This window comes from Chamaea fasciata, unplaced genomic scaffold (assembly GCF_029207755.1).
Source record: "Chamaea fasciata isolate MVZ Bird 193981 ecotype frontalis unplaced genomic scaffold, bChaFas1.0.hap1 SCAF_6, whole genome shotgun sequence".
In the NCBI taxonomy this organism is placed as follows: domain Eukaryota; kingdom Metazoa; phylum Chordata; class Aves; order Passeriformes; family Sylviidae; genus Chamaea; species Chamaea fasciata.
Genome location: NW_027094091.1, coordinates 59948926 through 59973826, shown reverse-complemented (window position 1 = coordinate 59973826; position 24901 = coordinate 59948926). Strand labels below are relative to the sequence as shown.

Below are 24901 nucleotides of genomic sequence, written 5' to 3'. Positions count from 1 at the left end.
GTCTCCAGCGAAATCTCACAACTGGTCACGATGAAACTGCTTGGATATTTCTCAAAACCTTACATTTTGATGACTAAAAGTATTACTAATATCTATGGACAGGGAAACAATGATTGTAGGAAAATCACAACAGCTTGAGAGCAGCAATCTTAGCCAGGACTCTGCTACCCAGATAAAAAATAATCAGAACTTCAAGCTGCCAGAGCAGATTCAAGAATCTTTTCCATGAAATATCTATTACCATGTTTATCGTGTAACAAGTATTCTCAGATCCCCCTTAGAGGTATACAAGAGTGATGCACAAATAACAAGCTCTTACCCACTACAGATCTTCAAGGCTTATAGTAAATTAGATCTTTATAAAATAGCATAGATTGTGTCCCTTTTTGAGACCTCTTGTCAGAGGGGTCTTATTTGTTACTCTACAAATACAAATGCAATATTGTACTATCAATACTGATTTGAGTAACATCAGCCTGTCAATTAGCAGAACATGTCTGTAGACACTGAGGACACAGGCTACAAGATTTTTTCGGTTCAGACAACCTGCACATCTCTGACAAAGAACAGAGGGATTCTTCTTATTGGGGACCATCTATCAATCAGTGCTATCTGTGAGACTCCATGCCTTTCTGATAACATAATACCTTCTTCCTCCTTTAACAGTTCTTTCTTTCCCTAAAGAATGGGCCACCATCTGAGCAGAGCCTGTACCTGCAGCCCTTTACACATTTCAATGTCAGCAGTTAGAAGAGCATGTTTGACTCCTGTCAATAGTAGTCCTAAAAAGCTAAAAAAAAAGTTCAAAAACCAGTAGAAAATAAGCATCAATTACACTACAGTGACTTCTTTCTCCCAGCCATCATCAAAAATTCTGACAAGGCAGCCAAGCAACCAAAACTCTTGATCCGTTTTGCCATTAAGCAAACAGAAAACCCCAAACAAAACAAATCTAAAAGCACCTTCTTATCTGCTTTGCTTATATCCCAGGGGCTGCTCAAACAGCCAGCTCTGCAGCCTGCTTCAGGAAATGAGCATTTAGGCAACACAGGTTTTCCCAGAGGCAAGATTTTTTTTTAAGGAAAATAAAGGCCTTGGAGAATGCTTCCTTTAAGCAGCCTCCTCTGTTTTACACTGATGTGGTTTGAGCATAAAGCCCCTGTTGAACACAGATGAGTTAGGAAGCCTGAGGAGAAGCAATCCTACAAGCAGGCCGGTTTCAAGCTTGGGATTTTTTTCTTCCAAACAAGCTCTTTGCTACCAGGCATTCTTCCACTGACTTTTCTGCTGAACAGTATGGCTGCAAGTGGGAAGAAATTGATGTGGGCATGAAATGATAAATTTAAATTAATTGCTGCAGGTGTCATTCAGGAATGGTGGGCCATCATCTCCTAACACATCTGGAACCCCAGAGTGAGCGACCTGTCATTCACAAACATGTGAAGGACATGTACCACATGAAGGACAAGGAGACCTATCACTGGATCTTTTGGTATCAGTCCTTTTCTTGTTTACTGTCTTCCCGGACTCCTGCCCATTACTTTTGGATATCCACATTCAGAAATGGCTTCTATTCCTATCTAGGCAGGTTGGTTTACCTTTGTACAGCTCTATCTAATCAAGACAATCCATGAAAATGACTGGCATTTCTGATCTGTAGCTTCCATTAGCATTTCTTCTCTTCCACATCCTCTGAACAGATATAGTCGAGTGCAGTAACATCAGAAACCAAGTCTTTATGCTTAGAGGAATGTGAGCTACTTCTGTTGACCTTTCACTTCCAGAAACTGCTTCAAACTCTTTTAAAGAAGAATCATCCTATTTCTTGTTGGAGTGTATTTATAAAAACCCAAACTATTAATTTGCCATTGAGAGTTACACAAGCTTTAAGATTCTCTATTTTTTCTTTCAGTCTTTATCAGAGCTCCTAAATCCCATCTCAGTTAAGCCTCATCACAATTCTGATTTTGATGTTGTGATCACACAGAGCACTTCTTTCATATGCCTACTGCTCAATTCATGATACTCAGCCTTATTACTTCTTACAGCTAAAAGAACACCCAACTCCACCAATTAGCTCACATATCTATTTCTTATAACAACTTTGCAAAGCAACATTCCATTATATTTACAGATGAAGGTTGTCTTGAAATTTTGCTATCACTTTGTCCAGCAATCTACCATCATCTTTGGGCTTATTACATCACATTACAGCACAGATGCTGATACTCCATGGCTATAGGACACCTTATTGCTAAATCTGCTGTTGTGCATTTGTTTTGTCGAAATTTCCACCCAAGGCTTCCAACTAACAGCTTCCAAGGCTTGGACCTTTCAGAAGAGGATTTAAGTACTTTTGCCTGTCTGCTTTTGCTGGACACTTAATTTTGATGAGGTAAGAAGGCAACACAGAGGTAGGTTAATCAGCAACCCTTTGTCCTAATTAATATGGAAGCTCTCTGACATTTAATTAAAAGCATGAGAGCAGTTCCACAGCCTTCAGGGAAACAGAGCTAATGTCCATTTTCCAGATAATATGGTTGCAGAGAGGTTACACAGATGCTGATGACTCCTGTCATGTTTATCATGCTTGTCCCTTTTTTAGACTTCAATGTGTGTTTTTAATCAAAAGAAACTTCCAAAGGGATTTGTTAATTTTCCGTACGTGCCAATTTTGAAATGTGCAATTGTAGTTTGATACAAGACTGACTGACTGTCCTGTGTAGCACAGGCAATGACAGATATTCTTAACCTTGTTCAGGGTGCTCCTTTATAGCCTCTGCTTTCATTCGCCTGCATTTTAACCATGCCTTCCATTTCAAAGTCTGCTTTAGGCTAACAAAATTCAGAAGGTTCCAACTGAACCCAGAGTTCAACTAGATGCTAGAATGAGCTGCAAATCCCCCTGGTACTCCCTCTGTGCATTCTGAATGCCTGAGAACAACAAATACTTACAAGTAAATAAAAATTAGACTTCAGGTGTTTTAGCGTCCAAGAACAGAGACAACAGTTATGACAACTTTTGGTCTTACTATTGTGGTTTTCCACCATGACAGGGGAGAAAAAATAACTAATATTAACATTTGGGAACAAAGAGACACTACAGAGACAAGGATCACAGAAAACTTATATATGCAATTAGCATTTTTTACATTCAGTAGAAGTTTTCTATCATATGCCGTGAAGAATGAGGCTTTGTGTGAACATACGAACAATGAGTATAAAATTAAATGTTGAATAACATTTCACAAATATCTTTCACCCAGTGTAACATGATACTCTATCAGTAAAAAAGTCACGTAAAAAGAGTTTGCAGTTGTGCAACTAAACCCCGAATTGCAAAGCATAAGGAAAATGGCTCGAGCAGACTTAATTTTATGATTTCTTAACTTGTGACCGCTTAGCCTTTATATGTTTATTAATGTTGAGATTTTTTTATTCCTGTAATTATTAGCAGATACTACACAGGGAGGAAGGACTTCCATCACCCCCAGGCAAAGGGCATGTGACAAAAGGACTGTGTAGTATTCTCAAAGCTCATTTGTATGGGGCTGGAATTTCTCACAGCCTGGGCTGCCATTTCTCCCACTTTATGTTCACGAGCTGCCTCCTCTCTCGGCAGAGGCGCATGTTTGTGGTGGTGAGGGACAGATGCTCAATCTCAACAAAGATCAATGTGGCTCCAGGGAGCACTGTAGCATCTTTTCCCTGATATTAGACTTCACTATCCTGAGGCTGTTCCTATGTGGCAGCTTATCAGGTTGCCAGTCTGTCTTTCAGATAGCTCTCTTTATCTTGTTTTTTTAAATAAGAATGTATATTTAAAAGACATACCTGTCCAATAATAAGAGGGACTACAACAGTCATAAACAGCTGCGAGAATATGGATGTAAAAGGCACAGAGGAGGATGATCCAAGCTACAAAATAAAGATACACCATTAACTTTGCACTTTTTCTTAGTACCTGCAAATTTCATACATAGATATTAATATGCATTTTATTTTACACATAAAAACTGGGAACTATGTGCACTGGAAGTAGCTGCACACATGTTTAATAGTTAAGTCACAATAAAGCGTTTGGTGTTCCACAAAACAGAACTAAACCAATCTCTGATTATTTTATAACCTAGGGTAATATTTCCATCAATATTCATTTAATTGAAAACCTGCTACACATATATGTCAAGTAAATTATATAAGCATTTGTAGGATGATAGTCTAAAGAGACAGGGAATGAATCCTCCTAACTAAACAGTTAGCTTGACTTACTTTACCATTTATACAAACATCAAGCAACAGAAGTCAGTGTAGTTACTTCAATAAATAAATGAAAATAACGAAATAGTGAAGACATCATTCACATGTTTTATTTCAGTGCTGTTAAAAAAGAGATATACTGGAAGTACAGAACTATTCTTTTGTTAAGAATACTAAACCAAGAGGCTTAGTCCTCAAATAGGTGATCTCTCTAACTATAATTGCAAATGCTAGAAGTATTTTTTTTAAGATGCAGGTAGAAAACAGGAACACACACAGTCAGTGGAGTTTTTGGAACCTGCTTCAGAATGTTTAGGAAAATATACAGTATTTTTTACATTCTGACTGGACTTGTTTTAGGCTAAGTAATTGGAAAGTTTCCTTTAATGTAATTTAACACCTCTTTAACAGCGCTGGAACACACATTAAGCAACATACACTTAAAAGACTGAGTAGCATTGTCAGAGCTCCCATAGACAACCACTTGCTTCACTATGAGGCAAAAGACACAACATAAAGGTTTTCACAGATCGACTCTATTTTGTAATTTGCATTTCACTTTAAAGATTCTCAAAATGACAACAGAATACAGAACCTTTTCAGCACCATCTAAACGATGCTGATTTCCTAAAACATTCTTATATACATCATTGTCATAAATTATACTCAGATTGGATTATACTTATCACACTTACCTTCCATTCCAAGCTACCTGCATGACAGACAAGGTGATCATGCAATCTAGTAACTTTCTATAAGCCTGCCTTGAAAAATCAATATATGGCCATCCAAATGGGTTTGGCATAAAACAACATTCTCCATAAATTTAAAGAATGGAAAAATCAGAAATTTTATACAGTGAAGCCTTTTACTTTAGGCAGAAATGTACAGATGCACTGCTTTTTCTGTACTTGTACGTTTGTAAATGCACTGCTTGTGAAATGGGCTAACATGCCTGTGGGGGATATCTGGGCAAACTGAGCTTTTGGTGCAGGCAAATGGCATCAGATTTCATATGTCCCTTTCTGAATAACACTCTGGGTGGAGAGTCTCAGGAGGAACGCACAAGAGCTGGCTCTTGTCTGTGTGCTACCTCAACTGGCAAGATCAGCTAAGACTCAGTCTGACCGTTTAATAAATTACAGTATCTCGTCACCATCACCTCCAATAACGTGGGCACATGGGAGGGGACCTGAGGATGATACCACAGCTGAGAATTTTGGTCTGCAGGTCGGGACTAAGGGAGCCTAAATTTCCCATGGAGTCAACAGGGAGAAGTAAAAACTTGCATAGGAAGATTCAGATCACCCATGAGTACCCAAAGTCTGCCAGTGCAGCCACACTCCCAAGGGACACAGGGCACTCTGAGTGTTTCCCTACAGAGAGCACAGGCCTCCATCATCCCCCCATGCATGATCTCCTTGTTGTTTTAATTCTTGTAAGGAGCTTCTGAAATTTTAAAAGGTTCTTAGTTTTTCAAATGGTATTTTGACTTATTCTTACGTGCTGAGGAGCTAAAAGCATTACTTACTGTGTATTCCTGGAAGCCTTTTCAAGTGAAAATGAAGATTTTTAAACTTTAAAATCTGCCTGGGCCACAGAGGAGTCTATCTAAGCAAGCTAGGACACTTGCACAGCTTCACAGAACTGGCAGTGACTCCTGTGCTTTTCTATAAAAATGTTGATTGGACTTTGCACACTACTTTTAAGTTTTGAGTTTTATGCTCAGTGGATGCACAATCAGTTTCTAAGTCAGGAATGAAAAACTATTCAAGAGCATAACACACTGCTGAAAAAGGCACAGTCTTGCCAGCTTTTAAAAATATTACTTCAAATGTAGCGTCTTCAAACTGTTGGGAATTTTTAAGCACTTTGTGAATATAAGGATATATTCTGCTTTGGATGTGGGACTTTTGGTATTTGTTCTGCTGTGTTTTTTACACAATTACAAACTGAATTAAAGGTACTGATATCATGTCTTCAAGCAGACTCCTAAGTTTGTTTCCCTTCTGTATATTTCGACAATCGTTTCAGTGGGCTGTTTTTTATCAAAATCCATCTGCTAGATTATGTCTCTCAACTCTTATATTACCTTAACCTTAAATTTATTTCCTGAGAGAGACACAGAAGGTATAAGCTGAAGAGAAGGCATGAACTTCCCAACCACACAGAAAATAAGGACATTTTAACCCAGACTCTGGACACACAGTGGCTAACCATGAGGAATCAAAAATACTAAAGAACCCAAAGCTAATGGAAGCATTCTTTGATCAGGGCCTCCTCAACATTTGCAGCATGAAAACTCATCAGGCTCACAACTCTAAGTGTCCCATGGATTCCCAGACATCGCCTGGGTTCCAGAGTTCCTTTGAACGTATCTTTTGGATATACTTACCACGCTTGTTTAGAGAAAGAGAAGTGAGATTTAAGGAACAGAGGAAACAAAACCCTTCATATAATGTTAATTAAACCTTCCTTCACACTTACAAAATGCAAGTATTCTGTCCAAATGAATAAATAGGATTTCGCTCAGGTTTTAGTTGGATCAAGCTAAGTTCTGTGCTCCATTAGCTGTCATGAAAGTTGGTTTTTTTTTTTAAGAAACTACCCACCTAGTCGATGTACATTGCACAGAAATTAGTATTCTGTTAAAGTGGCTGATTATCTTTGACTGCCCTCCTTGTTATAATAATCTCTATGCCTAAAAATGAATCTTTCTTCAATGGCAAACAGACCTACTGTAAGAACTGGCATAAAGACATCATTAAATCAAACTGCTGATTTATAGCTGAAAAACCCCCACCCCTACCTGATTGGAATGATGCATGGCAGATAAAATGCATGACAGAATGAAAAAGAAATCACGAATTTCATGCCACCATGTTGTCTATGCTTATATAGGAACATTTTTAAATTTTTTTGATACTATGAAGAGATTGCTACACACCATTCTGGATAGCAGCATTTCAGTTATAGGTTTAGTAATAAGCCAGCCCTGCTTTAATGGACTCACTCTTCAAGAACAGACCCTGAAAATTCTTGACTGGGGAAAGACACTTTTCACTTAAATAATCCGAGTGATTGCAGCAGGGTAGCTCAGATATGCAGAAAGATAATTCCAGGCAAATCTTTCCAAACAATTCTGTCACCATGCAGTACTTCAAACCTGACGTGCAGCATTCTTGCTAATTTAGTCCTGGACCTTTCTTCTCAAGAGACTGCCTGCTTTAAAAAAACTCCAACAAATAATTTAGTGGGTTTCTTTATGAGTTTGTGGTAGAAGCGCTGGCTTATCCTTAATTAAAAGGCTGTATTTAACTAGATATGGTAAAAAAAACAAAGAGCAAAACCCAACCCTCCTTACACAAAAACAAGACAATTCCATCTCCCAGCCTAGACTGTCTCCACAAGCCAGATGCTCCATTCTCATCTTTCCGGCTGACCAGACAGGTACCACAGTGGGTGTTTCCACGTCTACACTGCCATGGACTTAGAAGAAACACATCCTCCCAGTCCCACCAAATTACAGCCCAATGACACATGTACTGCACACATTGTGTCCACTTTGGAGCAGGCTGTCCTTTGGGGGCGGTTTTTACTCTCCCAGTGCTCTCCTGCAATTAATGCTTCCTCAAGTTGCGTCTTTGTGCTCTTCACACACCATCAACCAGCTTCAACCTCCCCAGCTGTTGAGCACAGAGGAGGAAGTGAGGCAGAGGTGAAAAGAGGGCAGATCTGATGGAGAGGGGCACTACTGGCTGCTCTTTTACACAAGATACTCAATTTTAAGCTTTTCTTTTCCACATTCAGGTGGAAAGGTCTGGCAACTCTGACACGCTCTTTAAATTTTGCATTCAATGCTGGATTGTCACTGCTTCTGGTAGCTCTCATCCCACCCAGATCCAGCTGTCTCAGAGGCCTGTCTGGAACACCCCATGCCCTAATCCCTTTACATCCTGTTGTGGACGGCAGGCCCATTACAAAAAGGCCACGGAATGCAATGCACTTTTGGAAAACATGTGGATGGGATCCTGAGGGCAATGAACAAGAGTTACCAGCTGAGCAAAGCCCTCCCTTGCTTTGGACTCTTTCCAGAGCCCTTACCCTAACCCAGTCATTGCAGAATATTACAGTACAGCAGAAAAATATCCACAGTCATTGACTGGTACCAAAATAATCCACCAGGAATGGGTGGAAGGGAAGGGGAGGCATGTCACTGAGAATGGCGTTTCTAAATAACATGTTTAAACTTAAAAATAATGTCAAAACCTGCAAATTGTCTCTTCCCTCAGAAAGTGGCGAAGGTACAATAGAGATTGCATCCAAGGCTTTGGCAGTCATGTATTTTAACAAAGAGATCTTTCACCATTAGTCTTAAAAATTAAACTTTAGTCCCCAATTCTGCTAAATAACTAGATATATTTTAGCATATTCTATATGCTTGTGTGACTGTGGGAGTTGATTTGGCACAAATGAAAATGTATCTATTTGTCTACTTATACCCTCCAGTTCTCTTGTCTACTAAAAAAAATTTTCACATTCAGAAGTACGGAAAAACAAAAGCTGACAATCTTGACGACTTTTTTTTTTTCCTTTTTTTTTTTTTTTTTTTTTTTTTCTGGCTTGGGCAATGAGACTGTATATTTTGGGTTCCCCTTGTTAAAGTGATCACAGATGCTTAACCCCCTTTGGGTTCCCCTCTGACACATTAAATACCAAGCCAATCCAAACACACCTGTGGATTTTAAAGCCTTTTATAGAGCTTTAAAAATAACCACAGATATTCTTCATCTGAAATACACCAGAGCTACTCTTCCACTTAACTGTGGTGCAATGATCTGGAGGGTGAATGTGCAGAAACAAGATCAAGTTTACAACCCAGAAACACCTAAATGGGAATTAGATTAATACCCTTGGAGAGCTGGGACTTAAGGACTAGCATCCAAAATTTCTGCTGCAAACAAGGGGCTGACTAGCTGGAAGGACATAGGTTGGTGAATACAGGGTACTTAAGAACCATGAATATAATTTATCCATGAAAAAGAAAACTGTGACGTACCAGAAGAATAAATCAGTCAAGACAGGGGATACTGGAGACATTGCATGAGGCCTGGATAAGCCCTTGGTGAAGCAAATTGCACAACTGTGCAGGATTTGTATCACCTGGGCTGAAGGAGGAATTAAACTGGAGCAGGTGCACAAAACACTTCAGATTAAGGGATTTGTTTTATGAATTTAATGATTAGAAATGCATGACTTGTTCAGCCTAGCAGACTGAAGGCTGGCAAAGAAAAAGTCAGAGCCAGGGAGATAAATTTCAGCGAAATGCTATTCAGATGTATAACACTGGCAACAAAGACAAATGGATTACATATCTTTAACCAGTATTTACTGGAAATTAGTTTTCTGTTTATCAGAGACACAAGTTTCTGGTACTGCAAGGGTACTGGAGGGAGAGCAAAAATCCTTATGTTTAGGTTGGATCGTGCTCAGTTCCGAGGTGAATTGCACAGCATGGAAAAGAGGTGGATTGGGTGAGTCAGGATGGGATTCTCCTGGTAGCCTGGTTCTATGATCCTATTAAAGATGTGTGGTTAACTTCTGCCCCTGTTGAAGCAGGTTGTGCATTTGAAAGGCTCCCCTAGTTTTATATAGATGAAAATCTCAAGAGCAGTAACATGTAGAAAAGCACCTAGAAAAATCTACAGTATTTTGTGTGTGAGTCAGGAACAAGGAAGGCCCCTATTATTCTCTGTTACTTGTTCCAATTTAAATAACAAAGCCATAAAAGTGAACGTGAAAAAAGCAATAAAATGATTAAGTAAGTATTTCACAGTGGTCATTGAAAAGTTCTCGTTAATTGTAAAGAGTTTGGATCAGATCCGAGAATTTTGTTTTCCCAGTGATTAAAGAAGAAAGGAAACAGTGAGGTAAATAACCAGGTAGAAATAATGATGCACTTTAAATCTTCCACATGAATGAGTTGATCTGTTAATAGCTAATGCACTGTGCTGCTCCCCCTCCCTTCCCCCCCCCAGCTGTAATCAGCCTTTTGTCACATACCAGTGAAATCCATTAGCTGCAACTTCCTTATCAACTTCCAAGGCTTTCCAGCTACTAAGATATTTGCATATTTAACGATTCATTTGACTGGTATCAACTCTCATTTACCAAGTGCTTGAGAAGAAAATCAAGGCATAGGGTGTAGAAGTTCTGTTTAAAAACAAAAAAGTACTGACAGCTCCTTCCAAAACACAGATTTATCTGAATTAATGGGATTGGAGTAGACTTGGTAAAAAATCTGAGAAGCATGAACAACTTTTGGACCCATATTTTAATTTAATGATTATAAATATAAGTGAAAGCTCTTCAGCATTTAAATCAGCTTCGAATTTCACTTGCTTTATTTATTTCACTTTTCTCTGCACTACTTGCACCAAATTTCCTTCACTTGGCCACTCCTGAATTATTTCAGCCGTGCTACTTTCTAGTACTTGTGACATCACCACTACAACGCCAACATAAAAATAAAAATTCAGAAATCAAGAACAGGAGCCAGCTGATAAAGCCTTGGGAAGATTCTGTTTTGACACTAATGTCATGGTAGTTTTATTGACAAAAGAGCTAATGGAGGAATAATGCCTGACAGTCACACAGAGGGTTTGCCAAGCGTATCTCTAAAAACACACATGAATTTTGTATTGGGTCTTTAACATACCACATTAACTGCTTCTGAAGAATGTGAAGTACATAAAAATGTAAAACACTGACTTATCTCTAATATTGTTGATGTCTTTCAATAGAAGTACATAGATTCACACACTTTAGACTTCTGCTACTTTGATAACTAACCTTGGAGAAAACAAAACTTATTCTTCTGCTTTAAAATTTTTCACCACATATGTTAACTCCAGTTATATACAGTTTATGGGACATTTGCTCTTTGTAACATCTTTGCTGGGAATACGGCAAATTAGCTGTTAATAACAAGGGTTAACATGAGGATGATGATATTGCTGATTAACAGATCTGGGAAGAAAGATTCAATATCTTCCTATTAGGCAAAACGCTAATCAGAGGTATCTGTGACAAAGTCAGATCTTCTTTATAAAGTTCAGCTAAGCATCCTCATACAGTCCAGTAATTACAGGCATAGTATTTAAGGCTTCATTACATTAATCTGAACTTCTTAGAATGTTAATTTTGAGGAAGATTTACACCAGACGTTTCATAGCAGAAATACTTTACAGAAATAAAACTGACTTCCTCTTCAACACCATTCATTTAAGATGATAAATTATTTGCATTAAATGCTTTATTTATTGTAGCAACAACATGCCTATATCAATGTTGTTTAGACAATTTACACTTATATTACTGGGCAATTATGAACAAAAAGGCAGCTCACAACATTATATTCTCTGGTGCACATAGGGCAAAATAAAAACAATAACTGCTACCTCAGGTTAAGCTGTATAACAAAAACAAGCTGATAGACAACAGTGTATTTTATTTCTGGCAGCACTAGAGGTATTTTATGCACTGTACACAGGGAGAATAACAAGGATCAACACTAATGCAACAGAGCATTCAGACTATCATAGCACAACTCTGTGGAAGAGTTAATGCTCATGAGTACCAGACTCAGGAACTAAAATTCATTGATGACATTGACTTGAAAGGTCCATGAATAGCATTCAGCAGCTCAGCTCAGTTATTGCAGAGGTAAATGAAAGTTTTGTTTTGAAACTTGAAAATTCCACCCTGTATTAATTAAGCATCAAAGCTAAGTTGTGTGACTAAACTGACGAGAAAATTCCCGATAACCAGGAATTTTCTAGCCAGTGTTTCTCATTCCATAGTACCACATGAAATGATGAAGCTGCAGGTTGTAAGCAAGCACACAGAAACATGTGAACTGTGTGCCTGAATCCACTATGTGTTCACCAGGCCAGATGCATCGAGGAACCTCAGAGGCTCACAAGAAAAAAAGGTTTCAGCAGTCCAAGCCACAGACTGTCACAGGACATGGGAACCCGGGTTGTGCATGTTCAGCCGTCCTAAATACCTGTCACTGGATAAACTGAACCTTCAGAGAAGGCAGACCTCATCTTAGCAAATTGTCCTGCTGGGCTGACCAGAATACTGCTCTTCACGTGTGAAACCCTCAAGGAAGACCTCAAGAAGTTTTCAATATTTACATACCACAAGAGATGTCCTCAAGTTTTGGGCTTTGTGACAAAACCCCACATTTTTTGTAAGTCCCCTCAACGCCAGACAAGTTTGTTTATCACTCTGATGACAAAGCAATTCACGTGTGTATCTTCCTCAAGAAGAACAAGTCCATGTCATGTTACAAACCATCCGACAATTAATGTGAATTTTACACACTTCTCATACAAATGCTTCCAAGGTTGGTAGGAAGAACAGAGACATGATTTGCCTTCCTGTTCTTGCACACATGAAGCTTTACCATCTCTTCTGAGAAGTAACAGAGAAAACTGCTATAGGGCAGAATATCTTGTTATCTGCCTACAAAGACACCAAAGAAAAGAACTTTATCTTGCTTGAAAAGATTATACAGATCTTTCCTTAACATTTCAGTTTCTGCAGAAATTACCCCTTTGGACTATTCAGTGCACCAAACTCAGTGAGGTAAAGCAGGGTGAAAGCTGTCAGTGAGCAAAAGTAAAAAAAAAGCTGAAGTTTCACTTAGAAACAAGGGCACAGGTCTCTGAATGAATGTCTGTGGAAGAAACACTTTCTATATACAAGAGGGAAGAGGATTGGAAAACAGCAAGGCAGACCATCCTGAATCAACATATTCAGTGCAAGAATAACAAAACATCCATCTTTTTTTTAGAAAAAGTTCTCTTTTCCAACCTACAGTAAGTCTATGGTCCCAGGTGTATTGAGAAAGCTTTGCTGGTGTGTATCAATACATACAATACAGTCAGAGCAGCTTGTGTGTAAACACAGCTACATCAGTGAATTACAATTCGTTCTAGTAAAATAAAAATCTTCCCACACGGTTATTCTGAGGAAGTAGTTGATGCTACAGCCACTCTCACAGTACTATTTATCCCAGTTTATACTGCTGTATTTGTATACACTCCATATGTTGTTTAGGCACCCCTGCTATAAAAAGTGCATGTCTTGCATGCCACATACAAATTGTTTCAGACCGACTTCTCCCCCTTCCCAGTGTGCTGGCTTACATACAAAGCCAAAAGTAAGACAAACATAAAAGAAAATGTGTGTCTTCCTTGAAATCCTTGAGTGCTTCAGCCTATACTCCCTGCTCTTCACAAAGCCACAGCCCTCAGCAATTTGCACCACACCATTTATACCAGCAAATCCTCAAGCACCAAGATTTCCTATCTGACAAGGGATTTACTAAACACCACCACCCACCTGCAAAAGCCTCTCCACTGCATGCTAATATCCATGCCTTTAGAAAACATGAAAATAAAGCTTCATCTCCTCTCTTTCTTTCAACCACAAGCTGCAAGGATCCAAGCCCTCAATGGAAGGGTAACAGCTGAACTAACAGGAATGAAGCAGCATTACATTTAGTGATGCACAGGGGCTCCAGTAATCTGTCTTGCTAACCTCTAACACAAAAATACCCATAGGCTTAGTTGCCCTAAAGCAAGGCTCTGTTTATCTGAATAGTGCTTTTCCAGCTGTTCTCATCCACTTCAGATCAGTGGCCTGTCCTGTCCAGCTCCTGCAAGTGAAAGCTCTCCAAGAGCTCTCCTGACTGAGTTATCTTCCTGCCTGGCAAGTGTTTGCATTTTGCCCAGCCTGACCAACAGCATATGACTTTACACTTCTGTAAGAGCAACAGCTTTTGGTCATCTTAGAATGAAGTGAAGGTGGTGTTTACATTCACTATGGTACATTTTGATGGCCTTCCTGGGAGACAGCTGATTTCAAATATTGACCAGAAAAATCTTCTTCGTTATTTATGCATTGTGAAAACCATCCAAACTTAGACCTTAAATATAATGTCTAACAGGCACAAGATTACCCAATAACAGATATATTAATATAGTGATACTTACAAAAAGTAAAAGCAGAAGTGGAGTTACAACAATGCCCTGGAAGAGACAAACAAAAACAGTCTGTTAGTCAGGGAAGCAGAAAAATTTTCTTACCTCAGTACATGGAAATACACAGACATCCTTTAACATCATAGAAATTAAGTAACAAGCTCAACTCCGCTCTTCACTGAGCATGTTCTTTAACATTCATACAGCAATCATTTTATAAACTACAGTCAGTATCAAGTACCTTTTTTTACCTTTTTGCACCTAAGCCCCCCTGTTCTAAAAGATGTGATATACAGAAACATGGATCATCTATTTAAAAAAAAAAGAACATATTAAAGCTCTCCCCTCAGTGTGCTGTATCTTAACTTCACTAAGCAGCTCCTCCTTAGGGGGAGACTTGATCAAGTCCCATGCCACCCAGTCCCAGGTCCTCTTCTGAGCAAAAGCTGCATCAACTGTGATGAATTAGGTGTCGTGACTGTGTAATGTAAGCAGATATTCCCCAAGGAAATGAGCTGAGATCTCAAAACTCATTTCACTTGATTAGACTTCATGTCTCACTGGTAGAAGGCAAGTCTTTCATCTAATTTAATCACACAGGACCACCTCGGCTTTCCACATTCCCCAGGCAGATGCAAGCAAAAAGATTTGTTGTCTTCACTGACAAGGAACAGGTTTAAAGCTGATGATTGGACAAAATAGAGGATTTTAAGTTTCATGAAAGCAAATCTTAGAATGAGTTGTTTGGGTTGGGAGTTAACATGACATGCATCACTTTCATTGCTGCAAATAGCAATTCCCCATCATCCTTCCATCTGACTTCAATATTTTATTATTGCTCAATAAAATGATTCCATCATTTAATGCATGCTAATTCATAGAGCTGGCTCAGAACTTCCCTAGGCCAGGACTATTCTTCATCCAGATAGGTCACAAGAATAGCTAGCTTTTCAGCTACTCACAAACTTTATTTTAAAAGGACAAAGGTCCAAACCATGCTCACATTTATCTAAAAGGTTGCTTATTTTATGTTTTATTTAACTACAAGTGAAAAACAATTGACAAAAAAACCCCAAATGTCCCCTACTTTTCACTTAACTTTGAGTAACATGGCTTTACTTCAATCTCTTAGAAGAAAATATAAAGAAAACCCTTAAACAACTAGTTTTGCATCTGCTTTCTGGGTCCACAAAAAAAGAAAAAATCACAGATTCAGATGGACTATCAGCCACAGAGAGTTCTTATTGTGTTCTTAAAACAAAATGCAACAAATAAATGCCACAAATTATAGCAGACAGGAAGGATCAGGGAGGCAACAGTTAAGCTGTGCAACTTGAAGGCTCTGCAGAATTTAAAAACATATTTCAAAATAAATAATACATGCCGTATCTGACTGCCCCACAGCCGAGCTATCCATAATAATTTATCTTTTTGCAAATGTCACAATTGAGATAGATCATAAAAGACTGAAAAGAGAAGTAGAAGCAGTAAGAATTGCTTCAGGGAGTCACTCACTATTTACAGGAGGTCTAGACCAAAATGCAGATAACAGATATGAAGAAATATAGGTGTTCAAGTGCAGCAGCTGGAGAGGAAGAAACAAAAGTTGAGGGAGGGAGGAGACATCAAGGGCTGAACTGACACTTGCAGAGAGCAGAATCTATGAGGAAGAACTGGTTGCTAGATCTGTGTAATGTAGGGACAACACAGACACTTCATCAGAGTGGCCGAACTCCAGCTTTTAGGGACGACTGCTCAGAGTACCTGGGCCACACTTTCCCCATTGACAGCTACACTGCACACCTCAAATACTACCAGACATTTCCAAGTGCTTGAGTGTTCCCTTAGCCTCCTCTAATTTTGGGATGGCAGAACACCACTGCAGCAGGGTTCCACCTTCAGGCTTTTGCACAAGTGAGGAGGAGCATGGATGGAGCAGGAGGTGATGCTCCAAAAGCATCCTGTACACCAACTGAGCATTGAGTGTAGGGAGAAGAGAGCACTGCCAGCTCTCCTTTGAACCTGAATGAACTCATTGATCCAGCACCATTAGCTATTTCTTATCTGCTTCAAACCAAACCAAACCAACTTTTATCTGGTTGATAAATCAAGATGGTGTCCTTCCTCCCAGGGATTGGAGCTGTGACTTGTTACTTAATTGCTTTAGAAGCTTGCCCCTATTAACACAGTGGGCAACAGGCACTGCTAATTCAAAGCATGTGCCACAAAAGGAAACTATACCTCTGTGACAGTAACACTTCTTGTAATTCTGTAAGTGGAGAGCAAGAGAATCCTCTTACACTCCATAAAGAGATTCCTGACTGAGCATGCTGCAAATCTAGCATTCAAAAGGTCAATTTTAGCCATTTTTTATTAAATTTTGCTACTAAACCTGGTGATCTTAATAATCAGAAGTGGGTTTCCTGTTGCCTCACCACAGAAAGGATTTACAAGGTTGAACTTTCCCATTTGCAACACACACACAATTCCCTGGGAAGCTAAACAATTACCTGACAGAATAGACAAGTTCATATTAAAAAATACATGCTGTTGCTGAATCAGAGTAATTTGATGTTAATGTTTTATTTTGATAAGGAGTGCCAGTTTGAAAAACCACAGGGATTACATTAAAACCAAAAGGGTTTTTTTTTCTTCAGTCAGTTGTGCAGTGGTGGCTGTGATGGTTTACAGGTGCAAGCAGAGCACAATTTACTAAAGGAGGGAACCTCTGTTACCCAACCAACTGATGGAACTGCTAAAGAACAAATTTTGGGGATGTGAAGCCCATTTACATGTTAACTTGAAAACACTGATGTGCTTTTATGTGCTGAAGCCCTTCTCTTCAAGTTTCTGCCCCAGATATAAAGGAGGGCTCACCTGACCATGGTGCATCTGTCCAACAAAAGGCATTACCTTTCCCTGCACACAGCACCTTGCTTCGACACATTACCTCTTCGTTAGGAGCATGCTCCTCAATGTGCTCCTGAGCATTATGTGATGCATCTCAATTCATACCCACTAAAGAATAACAAATAGAGCACTTCGAGTCTAAAGCCTACTGACAGAAAATACAGGAGACAATTTCCATTTTGAAGGTAAAGCCCAAAGTCTGATTCACTACAAATAAAGAAAATGTGGAAGAAAACAGTTACTCCACGCTCCAGCAGAGGCTTCACGAAGATGTGCATATTCTAACACTGGCACTGTAGCTGCTTTCTAAGATTGCAGAGAAGCACAAAGGAAGCTAAAAATTAAAATAAAGATGACCATTTCTAAGTCCATTGGACACTGAGACTATCAGAGAGGAAAATGGAACTAAATTTGACGCTTTTCCCTGCCTTGCTTTCCAGGCAAGTGCTGTCAAATATATAGTGTATGGAGATAAACAGATTGTAGGTTAGCACTCGCAGCAAAAGCTGAGCATCTGCCCTTGAGAATGCAAGGTCATTACACAGTTTTAGCATCTTCAAAGTTCGGGGGGAGTGTTAGGCTTCCCGACTGCTGCCCACAATGGAGTCAAAGTTGTAAAGTGACTGCCGTTTGCTATCTGCAGAAAAACTTTCAAGAAATCCATTTACACCTCTGATGTGAAAGACTGACTGAATATATTTCAATGATTTACTGGAAAGGGCAGAAAAAAATCTCAGCCTGACATGAGACACTGATACAACATAGGAGTCTGAAGAGTCAGATATTTGGAAATATCTCCCTACAGCAAAGATCATGAAACTGATTTTATTTAAGAGAGTTTAAATACAGGTTTGTGTGTGCCAGCATGCACATAAACGTACATATTAACAAAGGGATGTACTTGGAGATGCATTTAATTGTTATTTGCTTTGATTAGAAAAAATTGCTAAGAGGTTTTCTATAGGTTTCATCCAGTACAGCATTGCTGCAGAGTAGGCATTAAGAGGTGTTTATCCTCCAAAAGAATATACACAATCAATACATGGAATTGGCTGCCAAATCAGACAGGGAAGGGAAGTCACCTAATGAATTTGAAACTATGGTGGCAAATCATTAAGAATGAAATTATGCAAATAGGAAGGGAGAGGTGGGCACAGATCCAGAGGGACACATGGTAGAAGACAAGTAGGGATTATTGTAATGAGGCATGAAATACATGTGAGGTTTCCTTCGTTTTCTTTACCCACAAATTTCCCATGCAATTTTTCATCATTCTTACAGGTCATCAGTACGACAAGCATGTGGCAACTGCCAGTGAGAAAAACCTTAACCAAAGTCACGTCTGATTTGTCTAAAGAAGCAGGGCTAGAAAGGAAAAGAAGGGTTTTCTACTAAAGGTTCTGAACAAATGCGTATTTTCTGAACTCAATTACCTACTCATGCTTAATGCTGCAGAGGTTCCTGAAAGCTCCACCAGAGCAGGACACAAAAGAAGCAGAAGTGTAAGCAGTGCTAGGTAAAAATTTACTGAGTGGCATCTCCATGCTACTACTGATAGGATAAAGTGTAAGAAAAAAGCTTATGAACGCTGGATAATATCATGAGAAGACAAGCACAAATGAAAAATGAAACTCAGTCTTCTTCTCTGTACGGCAGTATTTCTCAAATGACTTTATTTCAAGAGTTGCTGGCACTTTTTGGAAAAGAAAGATCAACCAAAGAAAAGATTAGCTCAGTTGGTGAGAGTATGGAGTTAATGACTTCAAAAAACCCAGCCTGCACACTCCACCGCCCAACAAACAAACAAACAAATAAATGTTCCAAACACAAAACTGTAGTTTTTATGATTACAAAGAGAGAAACTTTATGTCAAAATATGTACTATTTCTATTTCTTATGTCTTCTTTTTCCTTTGATTTTGTGCTTGGAAGTGTGTTTTCAATTTTTTTTTTTCCTTTATTTTTAACAAGGTTGCAGAAAACTTTATAATGTTTCACATTTTAAAAAGAGAACCCTGCCTCTAGAAAAGTGCTTCTAGGTCCGAATTAGGCATGTTTGTGAGCAACAGGACAGCTAGTACCAAAGTTCTGACAGAATACCAACGTTCTCAAAAAACCAAATCAACCAACCAACACAAAAAAAAGAAACAAACCAAAAAACCCCACCCAAACAACAACAACAACAGCCCACAAAAGAAAGAAAGTGGGCACTCCTAAAGACAGAAACGCTGATTGTTCAGTGTTTTCACTATCATGACAGAGTTATGCTGTGGTGAAGACCACAGCAGCACTCAGAGCCAGCTCTCAGTCTATTCAAATCAAGGAGCGCAAGAATCCCACTACCCTCACCCCCTCAGACTGGTCACAGTTCCACTTCACAGCATCACCTCTGAGTAAACACACTGTTTATAACCTGTGATACCACATTATTCATCACCTCGAATAAACCGATTTAAAGCGTACTCCCATGTCAGACTGCTTTGCAGTAATCTGAACTTTAGATATCATTTATAGGATGATCCCTTCTGCTAAAGCACGGCTTTCACACACCAAAATCCTCAGAAATTACCTGCCTTCTCTTTTTTCCCACCTGTCCTCATATAGATTTAGAACTATGCAGAACCTCTTGACAAACATCACAGATCAAGACAAAACCCCCTATGCTAAATATACATACTTGGTTCCAAACCAGAAGGGCAAAATCCACCAAAAGTCAGGTTGGGACCAAGTTCTCGTGAAACCACAAGTAGGCACTGAATGCAGAAGGGACATAACAAAAAAAGGCCTGATAACAGGTGTAGAGGCAACTGTGAGTTTTACATATCTCAGTTTTTTAGTACTAAATCATTTGAGCATGAAGATTTCAAATTTGTGACTGAAATTATTCCAAGAACATTTCAGTGCCTCAGTATTTGGATCCAGTGGCTGCAGGAGCCTCACTGAGAGACTATCTTTTTATGGGTTCTTTAAGCAGCTTTTAATATTTTTGTAAGCGCTGCTATACACACTATGCTGTTCATTTAACTTACTTAAAGATGGCAGCAGAGACGACAAATTCCTGTTAATTGAGATGTTAAAATTAATTTTCACAATAAAATATGTTTCCCTCCTGTTTCTAACTTTATCCCAATGTAGATGATGAATGTTTGGTTTTATCTCTTGCAATCTCAGACATTAAATTCCACCTTTCTCATATTCTTGTAATTTCAGCCATTTCCCCAAGATGCAACTTGGTGTCCCTGTGTTGCTCCCCCATGGACATCACAGAAGCTCCTGGAGTCAGATAATTACTTGCCTTTTGTTTTCCAATTCAATTATTTTCAAAATAATTTCAAGTGTAAAACTCCTACTATACATTCCTCTTCTGTCAGCTACTCTAATGACACTGTTGGTTCTGAGAAGGCTTATACAACTGCAATTATTCAAAATAAAATATGTAATTTAGCTCTTTATGTCTTGTTCTATATGAAATGACTGTTCTGAAAGCTGGAGAGAACAAAGGCTTATGAACTGATGCTTTTTAGGCTGCTTAATACACCCATTCTCCCCATAACAAATCAAAGGAAAATCTGAAAAGATATTGAAAATAGTATGAAGTTAAGTTCACACACTTTTGGAAAAAATGATAAATAGTGTACCCAAGATAACAAACTACAATACAAAATCTAAAATACAATTCTGTGTAACTCCAATTCAACTATAATTATAAATAAACACCATCACAATAGCTATAACTCATCCAATTAAGCCAATATTAGATTTTAATAACAAAACTGAAATTAGAAGCACTGCGTCAAAATGGCTTTTGATTTATCAAAGGGGGCAAAATACACCAGATTTCATATCAACTATGAGATTATACAGAGGGCTTTGTAGCCCCCAACAATGTCTGTTGTTCCAGACATTTTCCCACCTTTGTTCTGTTGTATTAATCTAGTGCCCCCAGTTGTGGGAATGGACATTAATTTGAAAAAAAAAAAAGAACAATGAGATGATGTTAAAAAGCTTACCAGCATCAGATAACAGTAGAAATCAAAAGCATTTCCGGTATTTATTAACAATTACTATTTTCAGATGTTCCTCTTGCCTACATTTTATACAAGTGTGAAAAAAATGCAATCAAAAGGAACGTGAGCTGCGAGAGTTCAGCTCTTGCAACAAAACAGATCAGAGAAACAAGAAATACCCTGATCTGAACAGTAACACTACCACACTTGTCACAGATGAAGTGTTAAGAATAAAGCCAAAAGGAGAGAGCATTTTTTTCAGTACGGTCAAGGAGTGAGTTTCTGGTACCAGACTGAGTGTTAAACCAAGAAAAAGAAAAGAGTATTTCAGAAAGGTAAAACTGGAGGTAAGCCCAGTTTGCCTGGTTTTCCCAGCAGAGGGCATCTTAAACACATTAGAAATTTTTCTTACACAGCAACAGAATAGTTCAGAACACAGCAGTAATGACCCTGAAGTTCTAAAGCAACTATAAAAACTTCTTGTTGCTTCACAGGAGATACAGGAGTAATATCTGGGACAATGCACAAAACACAAGTCTCAATCAGAGTTGGAAATGACCACTTCCATCAAATGACCTGTAACCATCAGTTAGGTGGGAGCTGGCTGGCAAGGTGTGGAACAGCCTCTACAACAGGTGGGATCCCAGGTGCTGCTTCTGGCCACACTTCCCGAGTGCTGCAACCTCTCCACAGCAGCTCCACAGCTCTGCGTGTGACCAAGGAAATTCCAGTGGGCCTTTGCTCACGTTTCTGAAACGGGATCAAGCCATATCCACCAACTTCCTGCAACTTTTTCTTGCCTCTCTCTTGTGCAGGGCATTTAACTCAGCTGTCTTCTTGCCATCTTCAGTGAGTTCAAGGATATTGTTGAGCCTGCTGGAGGTACATTTTTCGCTTCCCATTTCCTCTTCAGTTGCTTTTGCTGACCATCACTCCTGGCCTCAAGAGTTTCTTCCTCTCCTTTACCTTCCGCCTCAATGAAGCCTTTTAAAACTTCATCCTATGCAAATATTTCTCCTAATTCCAGCTGATTAAACCACTGCCTGTTCCTATTCAAGTCAATTTCTCTTGGGGTGTCAGCAGAGAACAAGACCACTGAGGTATGTCAGGAAAGGAGTTTATACACTGACATTAAGTGGACCTTGGTTAGAGGAGACGTAAAAGTGAGAAAGGAACTTTTTAATCACACCCTTACTCTTTTCAGAGTGACCTGCCTGTCTTTGCAAAGATCACTTGGACACAATCCTGTAATTTCTACCACTGCAAGGAGGTCCCACACCATATGAGCATGACCTCGGTGGGACTGAGGAGGAAAGGCACAGAGCTTGTAGGATTAGGGTGTCTGTAGCTGTAAGCACAGCCCTTCCTTGAAAAAGGGTTTAAGATATAATAAAGATATAACAAACTTAATTACATGTGCTGGGGTGTACTTCAAGTGCAATGTATATTAGTGCAGTGTTAAAGACGTGCCACAATTTATGCTCTGTTTTGTACGTAGAAAATAAAAATGCAGTAGCAGTAACAAATATGTTTCACGAGAAAAGGTCATTTTTGACCAAATTTTTAAGTCTGTTTTCTTGAAGAAGAAAGCTTAAAAGAATCTAAAATTCCCTTGTATATGGACCCATGCCAAGTCACAGGCAAATCTTAATTTAAATTACTAAGAAGCCATTCCCAGCAAAGCATGCCAGCCTCAGCACCTCTGCTCCCACAAAGCCATGTGGCACTAGGACAGGATGGCACTAGATGGTGCTGTGGGACCTTCCAGGGAAAACAATCCCCTCATAAAACAGAAGTTATTGTATTGTTCAATTAGCCAGAGAGTTGATTCTGTATCTTGAGACACACTGAAGAGTACTAAGTCCCAACAAAAGAAACCAGACCCACAGAAATGGAAGGGAGACACTAAGTAAACATTCTGCTTTGACTGACACTGCTTTCTGGAGTAGCTAAGTGCCACTCCTCCAATAAAAGGCTTCTTGCCTCTTCTTCCCAAAGGAAAAGGATGCCGTTTTTATGCTCTGCACCAGCCTTGCTTTAAAGGGTTCTAAACAGAATTGAAACAGTCCCAAGTCACAGCTCCAGCAGGCAAGGTCCCCACAAGCCTTTCCTATCGTTCTTTGCGACTGGACCTCACAAGCCTTTAACAGACACCATTTTATTCTGGTCAATGTTTAAAACATTACTTTGACAAAATAAGATTTGAATTAATGAAACTTTGAATGAACTAATCTGTGCATTTACTTTTCCTCCCATGATGATCAGCTGTGTGAAAAAAAACCCCAGAAGCATAAAGGAATGATTACAAAAACCTGAGGGGAAAGCTATGGCAAATTCTAGAGAAATGAGCAGTTATAAGCAGGTATCAAAATTGATTCTACTTATTTCTTTCTATAGCTTTCCATGTAATTGAAAACTATTCAAGTAGAACGGGTTCTGTATAAAGATACCACCAACAGATAAAGCAAAGCACATTTTATTAACATAAACACTATGTTTAAATAAACTGATCTCCTTCATTCTTCTTCAAGCCAAGAACCTCAAACAGTGCAAATATAAACACTGTAAAACTGCTCCTTGACACATGCAAGAAAATAAAAAAAATATATATATAATGGGCAGGAGCATTGTGCCAATAAAAACCTATGAGGGTTAATTATGGACCCATAGTAATAATACACTTAGCATTGCAAAGGTCTCTTAGTGACCTCCTATTCAGAAATACCACCTAAAACTTACCAGTAAAGCGCTGGCATAATTCTCCACTCCCCCAAATGCGGGTTTTATCTGCAGTATCCACGCAATGAGATACTATCCTCCTCACCCCTAATCAAACCAACAGCATAATTTATCTGTAATTATTGTTATGGGTTAGATAGGTTACATTGGCTTTATCGGAAAAATGTCTCAGCCAAAGTGCTACCTGTACTCTGTAAGGTGAGAAATGCCCTCCAAATCCCCCAGGATCCTTCAAGATCATTCCTAAGTCTCCTGGAAAGTTAAGCTATCATCAATTAGTTTCAGAGTGAGCTCACTCGTACAGTCCTTTTTTTCATCTTTAGTCTAAGCGCCCTGAATTGTTTTAATAAAATGTAAGACAAAGCTCATTTAATCTCTTTCCACTGTTATCCTCAGGTAGTATTTTCACTCAGCATTGAGTATTTCCAAGGCCGAACCCAACCCAAATGCACAGAAGCCCATGCATAGACACAAACCCCCCAAACCCAGCCCCCAATATGGTAATCTATATTGCTTGTGTTCTGTGCTGCCTGCCTGGCCCCAAGTCATCAATAATGAATAGAAATGTACAGCTACAGCAGTAGCCTGTGTCATGAGCTTGTCAGGGATTTTTGAAAAGGAACAAAAACACAGGTCTGCCATTTGATTGTGTCGTCTTCTGCAAACGCAGGAAGGGCAAAGCAAAGTGGTATTTAAAAAGGGGTAATATGATTAACCCTGTTTGTATGAAATGAATGCTTTCCTCAGCCACATAGATCAGAAAATTATTTGCTTGCAATGCAACCAGTATTCTCCTAGGCCTGAGAATTCAACAATAATGTTGATTCTGAGCCCAGGGAGGAGAGATTTTTCTATTTTAAGATAATGAATACATACTCAAGAGGAGTCAAATACCACAATTTACATAGAAGGAAAATGGATTTCTTTTCTT

The 24901-nt window shown here is 39.0% G+C and overlaps 1 protein-coding gene across 9 annotated transcripts in view; it reads right to left on the bottom strand.

The window, feature by feature from the left end:
* SLC10A7 (solute carrier family 10 member 7) overlaps positions 1-24901 on the bottom strand; it is a 138982-nt gene that overhangs the window by 32581 nt on the left and 81500 nt on the right. For 8 of the 9 annotated variants that reach the window (XM_066186519.1, XM_066186520.1, XM_066186522.1 and 5 more), the window contains exons 6-7: positions 14328-14363; positions 3835-3918 (exon numbers count right to left, since the gene is read on the bottom strand). In XM_066186519.1, coding sequence (XP_066042616.1) covers positions 3835-3918; positions 14328-14363 — 120 coding nt within the window. Of the gene's footprint in view, positions 1-3834; positions 3919-10839; positions 12793-14327; positions 14364-24901 lie in introns of those variants that run through there. The other variant, XM_066186527.1, reaches the window with a different exon arrangement.